The sequence below is a fragment of the Scyliorhinus torazame genome, chromosome 6 (assembly GCF_047496885.1).
Source record: "Scyliorhinus torazame isolate Kashiwa2021f chromosome 6, sScyTor2.1, whole genome shotgun sequence".
NCBI lineage: Eukaryota > Metazoa > Chordata > Chondrichthyes > Carcharhiniformes > Scyliorhinidae > Scyliorhinus > Scyliorhinus torazame.
The window spans coordinates 287875537-287894301 of record NC_092712.1 but is presented as its reverse complement, the minus strand read 5'-3'; the positions used below and the strand labels follow the sequence as shown (position 1 = coordinate 287894301).

Below are 18765 nucleotides of genomic sequence, written 5' to 3'. Positions count from 1 at the left end.
GAGTCTGCACATCCTCCCCGTGTGTGCGTGGGTTTTCTCCGGGTGCTCTGGTTTCCTCCCACAGTCCAAAGATGTGCAGGTTAGCTGGATTGGCCATGATAAATTGCCCTTAGTGTCCAAAATTCCCCTTAGTGTTGGGTGAGGTTACTGGGTTCTGGGGATAGAATGGAGGTGTTGACCTTCGGTAGGGTGCTCTTTCCAAGAGCCGGTGCAGACTCGATGGGCCGAATGGCCTCCTTCTGCACTGTGAATTCTATGATTCTATGAAAGTTCCTTCGGTGATATCACCTGGGTGTGAGGGAAACAATGTCACACAAAGGGAAACCTCTGAAGAGAGTGAAGCATCAGTTTGCTCACAACTATTCAGTTAGTTCACCCTGCCTACTTCAAGCCCAGCTGCTTGGTGGAATTGTTAAAAGTAGGAATAAATGTGCATGGGGAAAAAAGAGGATCAACTGTCAAGTTTATTGGAACTGACAAATCAACCAGCAAAACGGTTAAACGTCATCTGTTGGAGAAGCCTGTTAAGTTGTTAAGGTTTTCAAAATTCTTACTTTCAATGTGACTGCTTGGCTGAAGTATGCCAGGCTCCTGGCATTAAAAGGAACGCAACAATTATCACAATCTTGAGGAGACAACACAGTTGTTACTAATCTTCTACGTCTGCACTGATGGTAAATTTGCTACCAATCAACGCATACTGGAAAGATGAACAGCAAAGCATCCATGATATTCCCAAATCCATTGCCAGTGGCAAGGCTCCCAATTCTAGCACTGGCTTCAAAGTTTTCTCCAACCATGGAATCAATCTGCTAGTTTAAAAAGAAAAATTCAAACTTTTTCAACTCACCATTTGGATTGCGTGCTTCAAATGAAATCCATTTTTCCAGGTCCTTTAGGGTATCAAAGTTGTCTAGATGAAATGCTTTTTCATGGGATCCTGAAATCGTCACAAGCTCAGCATGATTAGCAGCGCCAATACCGATGGCAAAAACATTAAGCCCTCTATCTCTGATGGCTCTGGCAGCTTCAGACACCTGATCACCTGACTCTCCATCTGTAATCAGTATGAGGTATTGTTGTATTCCAGGCCGGCCCCCTTTTGAGCTATCAAAGTAGCCGATTGTAAAGTTCAGTGCTTGGCCGGTATTTGTACCCCCATGTAACTGCTGAATCTGATGAACAGCTTTCAGTAATACTGCTTTGTCATCATATTGATCAAGCTGAAATTCCAAACGTGGCTTAGTGCTGAACTGTATGACACCAATTTGGACTCTGGTTTTACCAAACTCATTTTTGTTGATAAAGCTTATTATAGCTTCTTTTACTTGTTCAAAGTTTTGAGAGTGTATACTACTTGATCCATCGATTAGGAAAATGATGTCCGCCACTTCTGGATTACTGCCGGCTGCAGGAAAATAAATCAAAAAAGATTTGTTTGCAATTTCATCATTTGTGCCAGGAAGGAGAGGGAGTTTTAAGCAATCTAGGTTTGTATTGTTGGATATTAGAAGTAAAGGTCGTGGTTCTCCGGCTGCGTCCACCTGGTGACAGGAAAATGAGGAACGAGGTCATTGGGAACCCATCTCCATTCTACGTGGCACAACATTGGCATTCATGCGGCGGGCGGGCAGCAGAATCCGGCCCAAAGGTACAGATTTAGTGAGTATAATTAAATCTTTTTTTGAAATAAAGTTGAACACTTAAGTTTAATTTGCGCTAAGCAATGGTGTTTGCATGTTTGGGAGGTTTGGTTTCATTTCAAACTTTGACTGTTTTGTGATTAGAGAGTTTACCATGTTAAAAACCAAACAGGAGCACTGGAATTTGCTTAGCAACCAGGGGCCACTTTAAGTTTGAAATTCTTTTTGCATTTAGTTAAGGCTGGACCCAAGGCAGCTGGAGGTAGGTAGCTGGAGGAGAAACAGCTCTCCCAACTGTGCCAGAAGCAGAGAAGCAGAACAATGAAGTCATGGGAAGGAAGCAAGTCCCAGAGACTAATGAACAAATGGTTCGAGAAACCTTGGAATTACAAGAGATGTTCCAGGAAAATGGGGGTCAAAACAACAAAGGACCTGGAAATTGTAAAAAGGTACTGTTCATTGAAGTTAAAGGAAGGGACAGAGAGAGAGAATCTCCAGTTAAAGACAGCTGAAAAGTACAGACCTGATAGAGTCGGCTAGCAAGAAGCCAGTTATCTGAAGTAATCCTAAGGTTGGTGATATCTTAATGCCTGTGAAGCAACAGTGATCTATTGTGGTGGCTGTGTCCTTAGAGATCGTGTGGAAGATTGAAAGCACATGGCAATTCAAAATAGAAAATCCTTCGAAGGAGATTCTACAATCCTCAAAATTACTTCTTGCTGGAAGAAAGAGCTGAGGGAAAACGTTCTTTGGACGAAGATTCTAAGGCATGTCTTTTCAAGACTTAAATTTGTGAAACACTTGAGTGGAAGTCAGAGCCCATTGAGGCCAGTTGGCTCACAGTGTAAGAAACATCTGGGTGGAATTGAGGAGGAATCTACAGAAGTTAAATTGGGTGTATCTGCCACTTGGTTTTAGAGTGGACTGTGAAGAGACGTCAGGGATTGCAGTGAAAAATCAATGATGAAACACTTTCCCTTTCCTAAAAGCTGCTCCCTTAGACAAAAGCCTTTCAAACAGCAGCTGTTACAAGTGTCAGAGGATTCCAAGAAAGCCCCCAGCACTTCAAAACCGTCACATTCCCTGAGAGCCATTAATTTTGTAAGCACCCATTTAGCTTCACCGAGCAAGACCTCACTAGCCTGTGATTGACTGTTTCCAGGTTCAGGCATAACTGTCTGATGGATGATTTATTTATTGTTCCCTTCACGTTTGAATGCATCTCAAGTACAGTTCTTTGATGCGAACCACAATGTTTACAAACACGCTTGCAATGATTGTCTGCTCCTCACCACATCAAAGGAGCTAAATAGTTTAATTTCCTCATTTCTCACCTCCAGGTTTCATTTGCCCGTTTCACTGTCTAACTGGTCCCCTTAACTCTCCACCGGAGGCTGTGTCTGGTGCCGGCAAGATCCTGAACTTGAACTAATGCTCGGCTCCGTATTACTTCACTTCTTTGGGACTCTGTGTAGTCCCAGAAATGGCCACCGGTTCTGGTGGTGCTGCAGGATAAGAGCACTCATTGCTGACTATTTGATTGCATGGCAGCTCCCGGAGGCAGGATATCCACTTGGATGGGGGCAGAAGTTCTGGCTGAGCCAATTAAAGGCCCTATTGTATCTAAATGGCTGACGGGTGAGCTGGCCATTTGAAGCACACTTGCCTCTGACTTTTACATTGGTGTGCAGAAGGAGCATACTTGTAGAGTAAAGTTCTGCCACCCATATTTTCTCTCCCTCCCCCGCACCCCCAATTTTCTACCTGCAACTTCCCCAATCCCCTCACTCTCTCTATCTCTCTCTCTCGTATGCCTCTCCAAATTGCTCTCCCCAAATCTCTTCCCCAATTTTTTTCTTTTCTTTCAGTTCTCCTCACCTTCCAGCATTGTCATTCACTTTTCCTTCATACTTTCATCTCCATCTTTCCACTCCCAATCCCTGTGCTGGTCCCTGCCCACTTCCTTAGTTCTCAAGTTCCTTCGGTGATATCACCTGGGTATGAGGGAAACAACCTCACACAAAGGGAAACCTCTGAAGGGAGTGAAGCATCAGTTTGCTCACAACCATTCAGTTATTTCACCCTGCCTACTTCAAGCCCAGCTGCTTGGTGGAATTGTGAAAAGTAGGAATAAATGCGCATGGGGAAAAAAGAGGATAAACTGTCAAGTTCATTGGAACTGACAAATCAACCACCAAAAGCGTTAGATGTCATCTGTTGGAGGAACCTGTTAAGTTATTAAGGTTTTCAAAATTATTCCTTTCAATGTGGCTGCTTGCGTGAAGTATGTCAGGCTTCTGGCATTAAAAGGAACTCAACAATTATCACAATCTTGAGGAGACTACACAGTTGTTCCTAATCTTCTACGTCTGCCCTGATGGTAAATTTGCTACCAATCAACGCATACTGGAAAATTGAACAGCAAAGCATCCATGATATTCCCAAATCCACTCACTGCCAGTGGGCAAGGCTCCCAATTCTAGCACTGGCTTCAAAGTTTTCTCCAACCATGGAATCAATCTGCTAGTTTAAAAAGTAATATTCAAAATTTCTCAACTCACCATTTGGACTGTGTGCTTCAAATGAAATCCATTGTTCCAGGTCCTTTAGGGTATCAAAGTTGTCTAGATGAAATGCTTTTTCATGGGATCCTGAAATCGTCACAAGCTCAGCATGATTAGCAGAGCCAATACCGATGGCAAAAACATTAAGCCCTCTATCTCTGATGGCTCTGGCAGCTTCAGACACATGATCGCCTGACTCTCCATCTGTAATCAGTATGAGGTATTGTTGTATTCCAGGCCGGCCCCCTTTTGAGCTATCAAAGTAGTCGATTGTAAAGTTCAGTGCTTGGCCGGTATTTGTACCCCCATGTAACTGCTGAATCTGATGAACAGCTTTCAGTAATACTGCTTTGTCATCATATTGATCAAGCTGAAATTCCAAACGTGGCTTAGTGCTGAACTGTATGATGCCAATTTGGACTCTGGTTTTACCAAACTCATTTTTGTTGATAAAGCTTATTATAGCTTCTTTTACTTGTTCAAAGTTTTGAGAGTGTATACTACTTGATCCATCGATTAGGAAAATGATGTCCGCCACTTCTGGATTACTGCCCGCTGCAGGAAAATAAAACAAAAAAGATTTGTTTGCAATTTCATCATTTGTGCCAGGAAGCAGAGGGACTTTTAAGCAATCTATGTTTGTATTGTTGGATATTAGAAGTAAAGGTAGTGTTTCTCCGGCCGCGTTCACCTGGCGACAGGAAAATGAGGAACGAGGTCATTGGAGAACGCATCTCCATTCTACGTGGCACACCGTTGGCGTTCATGCGGCGGGCGGGCAGCAGAATCCGGCCCAAAGGTACAGATTTAAGTGAGTATAATTAAATGTTTTTTTGAAATAAAGTTTAACACTTCAGTTTAATTTGCGCTAAGCAATGGTGCTTGCATGTTTGGGAGGTTTGGTTTCATTTCAAACTTTGTCTGTATTGTTATTAGAGAGTTTACATTGTTAAAAATCAAACAGGAGCACTGGAATTTGGTTCACAACCAGGGGCCATTTTAAGTTAGAAAGACTTTTTGCATTTAGTTAAGGCTGGACCCAAGGCTGCTGGAGGTAGGTAGCTGGAGGAGAAACAGCTCTCCCAACTGTGCCAGAAGCAGAGAAGCAGAACAATGAAGTCATGGGAAGGAAGCAAGTCCCAGAAACTAATGAACAGATAGTTCGAGAAACCTAGGAATTACAAGGGATGTTCCAGGTAAACTGAACTCAAAAGAACAAAGGAACTGGCAATTGAAAAAAGGTACTGTTCATTGAAGTTAAAGCAAGGGAATGAGAGAGAGAGAGAGAGTCTCCAGTTAAAGACAGCTGAAAAGTACAGGCCTGATGGAATTGGCTAGCGACAAGCCAGTTATCTGAAGTGATCCTAAGGTTGGTGATATCTTAATGCCTGTGAAGCAATAGTGATCTATTGTTGTGGCTGTGTCCTTAGAGATCGTGTGGAAGATTGAAAGCACATGGCAATTCAAAATAGAAAATCCTTCTAAGGAGATTCTACAATCCTCAAAATTACTTCTTGCTGGAAGAAAGAGCTGAGGGAAAACGTTGTTTGGACGAAGAATCTAAGGCATGTCTTTTCAAGAGTTAAATTTGTGAAACACTTGAGTAGAAGTCAGAGTCCATTGAGGCCAGTTGGCTCACAGTGTAAGAAACATCTGGGGGAAATTGAGGTGGAATCTACAGAAGTTTGATTGGGTGTCATCTGCCACTTGGTTTCAGAGTGGGCTGTGAAGAGAAGTCAGGGAGAGCAATGAAAAATCAATGATGAAACACTTTCTCTTTCCTAAAAGCTCCTCCCTTAGACAAAAGCCTTTCAAACAGCAGCTGTTATAAGTGTCAGAGGATTCCAAGAAAGTCCCAGCACTTGAAAACCCTCACATTCCCTGAGAGCCATTAATTTTGTAAGCACCCTTTTAGTTTAACCGAGCAAGCCTCACTAGCCTGTGATTGACTGTTTCCAGGTTCAGGCATAACTGTGTGATGGATTATTTATTTATTTTTCCTTTCACGTTTGAATGCATCTCAAGTACAGTTCTTTGATGCGAACCACAATGTTTGCAAACACTCTTGCAATGATTGTCTGTTCCTCACCACATCAAAGGAGCTAAATTGCTTCAGTTCCTCATTTCTCACTTCCAGGTTTCATTTGCCCCTTTCCCTGTCTACCTGGTCCCCTAAGCTCTGCACCGGAGGCTGTGTCTGGTCCCGGCAAGATGCCGACATTGAACTAATGCCCGGCTCTGTACTACTCCACTTCTTTGGGACTCAGTGTAGTCCCAGAAATAGCCACTGGTTCTGGTGGTGCTGCAGGATAAGAGCACTCACTGCTGACTATCTGATTGCATGGCAGCTCCCGGAGGAAGGATATCTTCTTGGATGGGGGCAGAAGTTCTGGATGAGCAAATTAAAGGCCCTATTGTAGTTAAATGGCTGAAGAGTGAGCTGGCCATTTGAAGCACACTTGCCTCTGACTTTTATATTGGTGTGCGGAAGGACCATACTCGTAGACTTACGTTCTGCCTGCCATATTTTCTCTCCCTTCCCCGCACCCCCAATTTTCTTCCTGTAACTTCCCCAATCCCCTCACTCTCTCTATCTCTCTCTCTCGTCTGCCTCTCCGAATTACTCGCCCCAAATCTCTTCCCCAATTTTTTTCTTTTCTTTCAGTTATCCTCACCTTCCAGATTCGTCATTCACTTTACCTTCATATTTTCCTCTCCATCTTTCAATTCCCAATCCCTGTGCTGTTCCCTGCCCACTTCCTTAGTTCTCAAAGGGCAGCACGGTAGCATTGTGGATAGCACAATTGCTTCACAGCTCCAGGGTCCCAGGTTCGATTTCGGCTTGGGTCACTGTCTGTGTGGAGTCTGCACATCCTCCCCGTGTGTGCGTGGGTTTTCTCCGGGTGCTCTGGTTTCCTCCCACAGTCCAAAGATGTGCAGGTTAGCTGGATTGGCCATGATAAATTGCCCTTAGTGTCCAAAATTCCCCTTAGTGTTGGGTGAGGTTACTGGATTCTGGGGATAGAATGGAGGTGTTGACCTTCGGTAGGGTGCTCTTTCCAAGAGCCGGTGCAGACTCGATGGGCCGAATGGCCTCCTTCTGCACTGTGAATTCTATGATTCTATGAAAGTTCCTTCGGTGATATCACCTGGGTGTGAGGGAAACAATGTCACACAAAGGGAAACCTCTGAAGAGAGTGAAGCATCAGTTTGCTCACAACTATTCAGTTAGTTCACCCTGCCTACTTCAAGCCCAGCTGCTTGGTGGAATTGTTAAAAGTAGGAATAAATGTGCATGGGGAAAAAAGAGGATCAACTGTCAAGTTTATTGGAACTGACAAATCAACCACCAAAACGGTTAAACGTCATCTGTTGGAGAAGCCTGTTAAGTTGTTAAGGTTTTCAAAATTCTTACTTTCAATGTGACTGCTTGGCTGAAGTATGCCAGGCTCCTGGCATTAAAAGGAACGCAACAATTATCACAATCTTGAGGAGACAACACAGTTGTTACTAATCTTCTACGTCTGCACTGATGGTAAATTTGCTACCAATCAACGCATACTGGAAAGATGAACAGCAAAGCATCCATGATATTCCCAAATCCATTGCCAGTGGCAAGGCTCCCAATTCTAGCACTGGCTTCAAAGTTTTCTCCAACCATGGAATCAATCTGCTAGTTTAAAAAGAAAAATTCAAACTTTTTCAACTCACCATTTCGATTGCGTGCTTCAAATGAAATCCATTTTTCCAGGTCCTTTAGGGTATCAAAGTTGTCTAGATGAAATGCTTTTTCATGGGATCCTGAAATCGTCACAAGCTCAGCATGATTAGCAGCGCCAATACCGATGGCAAAAACATTAAGCCCTCTATCTCTGATGGCTCTGGCAGCTTCAGACACCTGATCACCTGACTCTCCATCTGTAATCAGTATGAGGTATTGTTGTATTCCAGGCCGGCCCCCTTTTGAGCTATCAAAGTAGCCGATTGTAAAGTTCAGTGCTTGGCCGGTATTTGTACCCCCATGTAACTGCTGAATCTGATGAACAGCTTTCAGTAATACTGCTTTGTCATCATATTGATCAAGCTGAAATTCCAAACGTGGCTTAGTGCTGAACTGTATGACACCAATTTGGACTCTGGTTTTACCAAACTCTTTTTTGTTGATAAAGCTTATTATAGCTTCTTTTACTTGTTCAAAGTTTTGAGAGTGTATACTACTTGATCCATCGATTAGGAAAATGATGTCCGCCACTTCTGGATTACTGCCGGCTGCAGGAAAATAAATCAAAAAAGATTTGTTTGCAATTTCATCATTTGTGCCAGGAAGGAGAGGGAGTTTTAAGCAATCTAGGTTTGTATTGTTGGATATTAGAAGTAAAGGTCGTGGTTCTCCGGCTGCGTCTACCTGGTGACAGGAAAATGAGGAACGAGGTCATTGGGAACCCATCTCCATTCTACGTGGCACACCATTGGCATTCATGCGGCGGGCGGGCAGCAGAATCCGGCCCAAAGGTACAGATTTAGTGAGTATAATTAAATCTTTTTTTGAAATAAAGTTGAACACTTAAGTTTAATTTGCGCTAAGCAATGGTGTTTGCATGTTTGGGAGGTTTGGTTTCATTTCAAACTTTGACTGTTTTGTGATTAGAGAGTTTACCATGTTAAAAACCAAACAGGAGCACTGGAATTTGCTTAGCAACCAGGGGCCACTTTAAGTTTGAAATTCTTTTTGCATTTAGTTAAGGCTGGACCCAAGGCAGCTGGAGGTAGGTAGCTGGAGGAGAAACAGCTCTCCCAACTGTGCCAGAAGTAGAGAAACAGAACAATGAAGTCATGGGAAGGAAGCAAGTCCCAGAGACTAATGAACAAATGGTTCGAGAAACCTTGGAATTACAAGAGATGTTCCAGGAAAATGGGAGTCAAAACAACAAAGGACCTGAAAATTGAAAAAAGGTACTGTTCATTGAAGTTAAAGGAAGGGACAGAGAGAGAGAATCTCCAGTTAAAGACAGCTGAAAAGTACAGACCTGATGGAGTCAGCTAGCAAGAAGCCAGTTATCTGAAGTAATCCTAAGGTTGGTGATATCTTAATGCCTGTGAAGCAACAGTGATCTATTGTGGTGGCTGTGTCCTTAGAGATCGTGTGGAAGATTGAAAGCACATGGCAATTCAAAATAGAAAATCCTTCGAAGGAGATTCTACAATCCTCAAAATTACTTCTTGCTGGAAGAAAGAGCTGAGGGAAAACGTTCTTTGGACGAAGATTCTAAGGCATGTCTTTTCAAGACTTAAATTTGTGAAACACTTGAGTGGAAGTCAGAGCCCATTGAGGCCAGTTGGCTCACAGTGTAAGAAACATCTGGGGGGAATTGAGGAGGAATCTACAGAAGTTAAATTGGGTGTATCTGCCACTTGGTTTTAGAGTGGGCTGTGAAGAGAAGTCAGGGATTGCAATGAAAAATCAATGATGAAACACTTTCCCTTTCCTAAAAGCTGCTCCCTTAGACAAAAGCCTTTCAAACAGCAGCTGTTACAAGTGTCAGAGGATTCCAAGAAAGCCCCCAGCACTTCAAAACCGTCACATTCCCTGAGAGCCAATAATTTTGTAAGCACCCATTTAGCTTCACCGAGCAAGACCTCACTAGCCTGTGATTGACTGTTTCCAGGTTCAGGCATAACTGTCTGATGGATGATTTATTTATTGTTCCCTTCACGTTTGAATGCATCTCAAGTACAGTTCTTTGATGCGAACCACAATGTTTACAAACACGCTTGCAATGATTGTCTGCTCCTCACCACATCAAAGGAGCTAAATAGTTTAATTTCCTCATTTCTCACCTCAAGGTTTCATTTGCCCGTTTCACTGTCTAACTGGTCCCCTTAACTCTCCACCGGAGGCTGTGTCTGGTGCCGGCAAGATCCTGAACTTGAACTAATGCTCGGCTCCGTATTACTTCACTTCTTTGGGACTCTGAGTAGTCCCAGAAATGGCCACCGGTTCTGGTGGTGCTGCAGGATAAGAGCACTCATTGCTGACTATTTGATTGCATGGCAGCTCCCGGAGGCAGGATATCCACTTGGATGGGGGCAGAAGTTCTGGCTGAGCCAATTAAAGGCCCTATTGTATCTAAATGGCTGACGGGTGAGCTGGCCATTTGAAGCACACTTGCCTCTGACTTTTACATTGGTGTGCAGAAGGAGCATACTTGTAGAGTAAAGTTCTGCCACCCATATTTTCTCTCCCTCCCCCGCACCCCCAATTTTCTACCTGCAACTTCCCCAATCCCCTCACTCTCTCTATCTCTCTCTCTCGTATGCCTCTCCAAATTGCTCTCCCCAAATCTCTTCCCCAATTTTTTTCTTTTCTTTCAGTTCTCCTCACCTTCCAGCATTGTCATTCACTTTTCCTTCATACTTTCATCTCCATCTTTCCACTCCCAATCCCTGTGCTGGTCCCTGCCCACTTCCTTAGTTCTCAAGTTCCTTCGGTGATATCACCTGGGTATGAGGGAAACAACCTCACACAAAGGGAAACCTCTGAAGGGAGTGAAGCATCAGTTTGCTCACAACCATTCAGTTATTTCACCCTGCCTACTTCAAGCCCAGCTGCTTGGTGGAATTGTGAAAAGTAGGAATAAATGCGCATGGGGAACAAAGAGGATAAACTGTCAAGTTCATTGGAACTGACAAATCAACCACCAAAAGCGTTAGACGTCATCTGTTGGAGGAACCTGTTAAGTTATTAAGGTTTTCAAAATTATTCCTTTCAATGTGGCTGCTTGCGTGAAGTATGTCAGGCTTCTGGCATTAAAAGGAACTCAACAATTATCACAATCTTGAGGAGACTACACAGTTGTTCCTAATCTTCTACGTCTGCCCTGATGGTAAATTTGCTACCAATCAACGCATACTGGAAAATTGGAACAGCAAAGCATCCATGATATTCCCAAATCCACTCACTGCCAGTGGGCAAGGCTCCCAATTCTAGCACTGGCTTCAAAGTTTTCTCCAACCATGGAATCAATCTGCTAGTTTAAAAAGTAATATTCAAAATTTTTCAACTCACCATTTGGACTGTGTGCTTCAAATGAAATCCATTTTTCCAGGTCCTTTAGGGTATCAAAGTTGTCTAGATGAAATGTGTTTTCATGGGATCCTGAAATCGTCACAAGCTCAGCATGATTAGCAGAGCCAATACCGATGGCAAAAACATTAAGCCCTCTATCTCTGATGGCTCTGGCAGCTTCAGACACATGATCGCCTGACTCTCCATCTGTAATCAGTATGAGGTATTGTCGTATTCCAGGCCGGCCCCCTTTTGAGCTATCAAAGTAGTCGATTGTAAAGTTCAGTGCTTGGCCGGTATTTGTACCCCCATGTAACTGCTGAATCTGATGAACAGCTTTCAGTAATACTGCTTTGTCATCATATTGATCAAGCTGAAATTCCAAACGTGGCTTAGTGCTGAACTGTATGATGCCAATTTGGACTCTGGTTTTACCAAACTCATTTTTGTTGATAAAGCTTATTATAGCTTCTTTTACTTGTTCAAAGTTTTGAGAGTGTATACTACTTGATCCATCGATTAGGAAAATGATGTCCGCCACTTCTGGATTACTGCCCGCTGCAGGGAAATAAAACAAAAAAGATTTGTTTGCAATTTCATCATTTGTGCCAGGAAGGAGAGGGAGTTTTAAGCAATCTATGTTTGTATTGTTGGATATTAGAAGTAAAGGTAGTGTTTCTCCGGCTGCGTTCACCTGGCGACAGGAAAATGAGGAACGAGGTCATTGGAGAACGCATCTCCATTCTACGTGGCACACCGTTGGCGTTCATGCGGCGGGCGGGCAGCAGAATCCGGCCCAAAGGTACAGATTTAAGTGAGTATAATTAAATGTTTTTTTGAAATAAAGTTTAACACTTCAGTTTAATTTGCACTAAGCAATGGTGCTTGCATGATTGGGAGGTTTGGTTTCATTTCAAACTTTGTCTGTATTGTTATTAGAGAGTTTACATTGTTAAAAATCAAACAGGAGCACTGGAATTTGGTTCACAACCAGGGGCCACTTTAAGTTAGAAAGACTTTTTGCATTTAGTTAAGGCTGGACCCTAAGGCTGCTGGAGGTAGGTAGCTGGAGGAGAAACAGCTCTGCCAACTGTGCCAGAAGCAGAGAAGCAGAACAATGAAGTCATGGGAAGGAAGCAAGTCCCAGAAACTAATGAACAGATAGTTCGAGAAACCTAGGAATTACAAGAGATGTTCCAGGTAAACTGAACTCAAAAGAACAAAGGAACGGGCAATTGAAAGAAGGTACTGTTCATTGAAGTTAAAGCAAGGGAAAGAGAAAGAGAGAGAGTCTCCAGTTAAAGACAGCTGAAAAGTACAGACCTGATGGAGTTGGCTAGCGACAAGCCAGTTATCTGAAGTAATCGTAAGGTTGGTGATATCTTAATGCCTGTGAAGCAATAGTGATCTGTTGTTCTGGCTGTGTCCTTAGAGATCGTATGGAAGATTGAAAGCACATGGCAATTCAAAATAGAAAATCCTTCGAAGGAGATTCTACAATCCTCAAAATTACTTCTTGCTGGAAGAAAGAGCTGAGGGAAAACGTTGTTTGGACGAAGATTCTAAGGCATGTCTTTTCAAGAGTTAAATTTGTGAAACACTAGCCTGTGATTGACTGTTTCCAGGTTCAGGCATAACTGTGTCATGGATTATTTATTTATTTTTCCCTTCACGTTTGAATGCATCTCAAGTACAGTTCTTTGATGCGAACCACAATGTTTGCAAACACGCTTGCAATGATTGTCTGTTCCTCACCACATTAAAGGAGCTAAATTGCTTCATTTCCTCATTTCTCACTTCCAGGTTTCGTTTGCCCCTTTCCCTGTCTACCTGGTCCCCTAAGCTCTGCACCGGAGGCTGTGTCTGGTCCCGGCAAGATGCCGAACTTGAACTAATGCCCGGCTCCGTACTACTCCACTTCTTAGGGACTCAGTATAGTCCCAGAAATAGCCACCGGTTCTAGTGGTGCTGCAGGATAAGAGCACTCACTGCTGACTATTTGATTGCATGGCAGCTCCCGGAGGCAGGATATCCTCTTGGATGGGGGCAGAAGTTCTGGATGAGCAAATTAAAGGCCCTATTGTAGTTAAATGGCTGAAGAGTGAGCTGGCCATTTGAAGCAGACTTGCCTCTGACTTTTATATTGGTGTGCGGAAGGACCATACTTGTAGATTAACGTTCTGCCAGCCATATTTTCTCTCCCTTCCCCGCACCCACAATTTTCTTCCTGTAACTTCCCCAATCCCCTCACTCTCTCTATCTCTCTCTCTCATCTGGCTCTCCGAATTACTCTCCTCAAATCTCTTGCCCAATTTTTTTTTTTTCTTTCAGTTCTCCTCACCTTCCAGGATTGTCATTCTCTTTTCCTTCATATTTTCCTCTCCATCTTTCAATTCCCAATTCCTGTGCTGTTCCCTGCCCACTTCCTTAGTTCTCAAGTTCTTTCGGTAATATCATCTGGGGTGAGGGAAACAACCTCACGCAAAGAGAAACCTCTGAAGAGAGTGAAGCATCAGTTTGCTCTCAACCATTCAGTTATTTCACCCTGCCTACTTCAAGCCCAGCTGCTTGGTGGAATTGTTAAAAGTAGGAATAAATGTGCATGGGGAAAAAAGAGGATAAACTGTCAAGTTCATTGGAACTGACAAATCAACCACCAAAACCGTTAGACGTCATCTGTTGGAGGAGCCTGTTAAGTTATTAAGGCTTTCAAAATTATTCCTTTCAATGTGGCTGCTTGGCTGAAGTATGCCAGGCTTCTGGCATTAAAAGGAACTCAACAATTATCACCATCTTGAGGAGACAACACAGTTGTTCCTAATCTTCTACGTCTGCCCTGATGGTAAATTTGCTACCAATCAACGCATACTGGAACAATGAACAGCAAAGCATCCATGATAATCCCAAATCCATTGCCAGTGGGCAAGGCTCCAATTCTAGCACTGGCTTCAAAGTTTTCTCTAACCATGGAATCAATCTGCTAGTTTAAAAAGTAATATTCAAACTTATTCAACTCACCATTTGGACTGTGTGCTTCAAATGAAATCCATTGTTCCAGGTTTAGGGTATCAAAGTTGTCTAGATGAAATGCTTTTTCATGGGATCCTGAAATCGTCACAAGCTCAGCATGATTAGCAGAGCCAATACCGATGGCAAAAACATTAAGCCCTCTATCTCTGATGGCTCTGGCAGCTTCAGACACATGATCGCCTGACTCTCCATCTGTAATCAGTATGAGGTATTGTTGTATTCCAGGCCGGCCTCCTTTTGAGCTATCAAAGTAGTCGATTGTAAAGTTCAGTGCTTGGCCGGTATTTGTACCCCCATGTAACTGCTGAATCTGATGAACAGCTTTCAGTAATACTGCTTTGTCATCATATTGATCAAGTTGGAATTCCAAACGTGGCTTAGTGCTGAACTGTATGATGCCAATTTGGACTCTGGTTTTACCAAACTCATTTTTGTTGATGAAGGTTACTATAGCGTCTTTTACTTGTTCAAAGTTTTGAGAGTGTATACTACTTGATCCATCGATTAGGAAAATGATGTCCGCCACTCCTGGATTACTGCCGGCTGCAGGAAAATAAAGCAAAAAAGATTTGTTTGCAATTACATCATTTGTGCCAGGAAGGAGAGGGAGTTTTAAGCAATCTATGTTTGCATTGTTGGATATTAGAAGTAAAGGTAGTGTTTCTCCGGCTGCGTCCAACTGGCGACAGGAAAATGAGGAACGAGGTTATTGGAGAACCCATCTCCATTCTACATGGCACACCATTGCCGTTCATGCGGCGGGCGGGCAGCAGAATCCGGCACAAAGGTACAGATTTCAGTGAGTATAATTAAATCTTTTTTTGAAATAAAGTTTAACACTTAAGTTTAATTTGCGCGAAGCAATGGTGTTTGCATATTTGGGAGGTTTGGTTTCATTTCAAACTTTGTCTGTTTTGTGATTAGAGAGTTTACCATGTTAAAAACAAAACAGGAGCACTGGAATTTGCTTAGCAACCAGGGGCCACTTTAAGTTTGAAATACTTTTTGCATTTAGTTAAGGCTGGACCCAAGGCAGCTGGAGGTAGGTAGCTGGAGGAGAAACAGCTCTCCCAACTGTGCCAGAAGCAGAACATGAAGGCATGGGAAGGAAGCAAGTCCCAGAAACTAATGAACAAATGGTTCGAGAAACCTTAGAATTACAAGAGATGTTCCAGGAAAATGGAAGTCAAAACCACAAAGGACCTGGAAATTGAAAAAAGGTACTGTTCATTGAAGTTAAAGGAAGGGACAGAGAGAGAGAATCTCCAGTTAAAGACAGCTGAAAAGTACAGACCTAAAGGAGTCGGCTAGCAAGAAGCCAGTTATCTGAAGTAATCCTAAGGTTTGTGATATCTTAATGCCTGTGAAGCAATAGTGATCTATTGTGGTGGCTGTGTCCTTAGAGATCGTGTGGAAGATTGAAAGCACATGGCAATTGAAAACAGAAAATCCACCTAAGGAGATTCTACAATCCTCAAAATTACTTCTTGCTGGAAGAAAGAGCTGAGGGAAAACGTTCTTTCGACGAAGATTCTAAGGCATGTCTTTTCAAGACTTTAATTTGTGAAACACTTGAGTGGAAGTCAGGGTCCATTGAGGCCAGTTGGCTCACAGTGTAAGAAACATCTGGGGGGATTTGAGGAGGAATCTACAGAAGTTTGATTGAGTGTCATCTGCCACTTGGTTTCAGAGTGGGCTGTGAAGAGAAGTCAGGGATCGCAATGAAAAATCAATGATGAAACACTTTCTCTTTCCTAAAATCTCCTCCCTTAGACAAAAGCCTTTCAAACAGCAGCTGTTACAAGTGTCAGAGGATTCCAAGGAAGCCCCCAGCACTTGAAAACCCTCCCATTCTCTGAGATCCATTAATTTTGTAAGCACCTATTTAGCTTCACCGAGCAACCCACACTAGCCAGTGATTGACTGTTTCCAAGTTCAGGCATAACTGTGTGATGGATGATTTATTTATTGTTCCCTTCACGTTTGAATGCATCTCAAGTACAGTTCTTTGATGCGAACCACAATGTTTACAAAAACACTTGCAATGATTGTCTGCTCCTCACCACATCAAAGGAGCTAAATAGTTTCATTTCCTCATTTCTCACCTCCAGGTTTCATTTGCCCCTTTCACTGTCTACCTGGTCCCCTAAGCTCTCCACCGGAGGCTGTGTCTGGTGCCGGCAAGATCCCGAACTTGAACTAATGCCCGGCTCCGTATTACTCCACTTCTTTGGGACTCAGTGTAGTCCCAGAAATGGCCACCGGTTCTGGTGGTGCTGCAGGATAAGAGCACTCATTGCTGACTATTTGATTGCATGGCAGCTCCCGGAGGCAGGATATCCTCTTGGATGGGGGCAGAAGTTCTGGCTGAGCCAATTAAAGGCCCTATTGTATTTAAATGGCTGATGGGTGAGCTGGCCATTTGAAGCACACTTGCCTCTGACTTTTACATTGGTGTGCAGAAGGAGCATACTTGTAGAGTAAAGTTCTGCCACCCATATTTTCTCTCCCTCCCCCGCACCCCCAATTTTCTTCCTGCAACTTCCCCAATCCCCTCACTCTCTCTATCTCTCTCTCTCGTATGCCTCTCCAAATTGCTCCCCCCAAATCTCTTCCCCAATTTTTTTCTTTTCTTTCAGTTCTCCTCACCTTGCAGCATTGTCATTCACTTTTCCTTCATACTTTCCTCTCCATCTTTCCACTCCCAATCCCTGTGCTGGTCCCTGCCCACTTCCTTAGTTCTCAAGTTCCTTCGGTGATATCACCTGGGTATGAGGGAAACAACCTCACACAAAGGGAAACCTCTGAAGGGAGTGAAGCATCAGTTTGCTCACAACCATTCAGTTATTTCACCCTGCCCACTTCAAGCCCAGCTGCTTGGTGGAATTGTGAAAAGTAGGAATAAATGTGCATGGGGAAAAAAGAGGATAAACTGTCAAGTTCATTGGAACTGACAAATCAACCACCAAAACCGTTAGACGTCATCTGTTGGAGGAACCTGTTAAGTTATTAAGGTTTTCAAAATTATTCCTTTCAATGTGGCTGCTTGGCTGAAGTATGCCAGGCTTCTGGCATTAAAAGGAACTCAACAATTATCACAATCTTGAGGAGACTACACAGTTGTTCCTAATCTTCTACGTCTGCCCTGATGGTAAATTTGCTACCAATCAACGCATACTGGAAAATTGAACAGCAAAGCATCCATGATATTCCCAAATCCACTCACTGCCAGTGGGCAAGGCTCCCAATTCTAGCACTGGCTTCAAAGTTTTCTCCAACCATGGAATCAATCTGCTAGTTTAAAAAGTAATATTCAAAATTTCTCAACTCACCATTTGGACTGTGTGCTTCAAATGAAATCCATTGTTCCAGGTCCTTTAGGGTATCAAAGTTGTCTAGATGAAATGCTTTTTCATGGGATCCTGAAATCGTCACAAGCTCACCATGATTAGCAGAGCCAATACCGATGGCAAAAACATTAAGCCCTCTATCTCTGATGGCTCTGGCAGCTTCAGACACATGATCGCCTGACTCTCCATCTGTAATCAGTATGAGGTATTGTTGTATTCCAGGCCGGCCCCCTTTTGAGCTATCAAAGTAGTCGATTGTAAAGTTCAGTGCTTGGCCGGTATTTGTACCCCCATGTAACTGCTGAATCTGATGAACAGCTTTCAGTAATACTGCTTTGTCATCATATTGATCAAGCTGAAATTCCAAACGTGGCTTAGTGCTGAACTGTATGATGCCAATTTGGACTCTGGTTTTACCAAACTCATTTTTGTTGATAAAGCTTATTATAGCTTCTTTTACTTGTTCAAAGTTTTGAGAGTGTATACTACTTGATCCATCGATTAGGAAAATGATGTCCGCCACTTCTGGATTACTGCCCGCTGCAGGAAAATAAAACAAAAAAGATTTGTTTGCAATTTCATCATTTGTGCCAGGAAGCAGAGGGACTTTTAAGCAATCTATGTTTGTATTGTTGGATATTAGAAGTAAAAGTAGTGTTTCTCCGGCCGCGTTCACCTGGCGACAGGAAAATGAGGAACGAGGTCATTGGAGAACGCATCTCCATTCTACGTGGCACACCGTTGGCGTTCATGCGGCGGGCGGACAGCAGAATCCGGCCCAAAGGTACAGATTTAAGTGAGTATAATTAAATGTTTTTTTGAAATAAAGTTTAACACTTCAGTTTAATTTGCGCTAAGCAATGGTGCTTGCATGTTTGGGAGGTTTGGTTTCATTTCAAACTTTGTCTGTATTGTTATTAGAGAGTTTACATTGTTAAAAATCAAACAGGAGCACTGGAATTTGGTTCACAACCAGGGGCCACTTTAAGTTAGAAAGACTTTTTGCATTTAGTTAAGGCTGGACCCAAGGCTGCTGGAGGTAGGTAGCTGGAGGAGAAACAGCTCTCCCAACTGTGCCAGAAGCAGAGAAGCAGAACAATGAAGTCATGGGA

General features: G+C 43.0%; 1 protein-coding gene across 1 annotated transcript in view; it reads right to left on the bottom strand.

The window, feature by feature from the left end:
• LOC140425872 (collagen alpha-5(VI) chain-like) overlaps positions 1 to 10634 on the bottom strand; it is a 52202-nt gene extending 41568 nt beyond the window's left edge. The window contains exons 1-3 of the mRNA XM_072510252.1: positions 10623 to 10634; positions 7770 to 7880; positions 702 to 812 (exon numbers count right to left, since the gene is read on the bottom strand). Coding sequence (XP_072366353.1) covers positions 702 to 812; positions 7770 to 7880; positions 10623 to 10634 — 234 coding nt within the window. The remainder of the gene's footprint in view (positions 1 to 701; positions 813 to 7769; positions 7881 to 10622) is intronic.
• Between the last annotated feature and the right edge of the window lie 8131 nt (positions 10635 to 18765).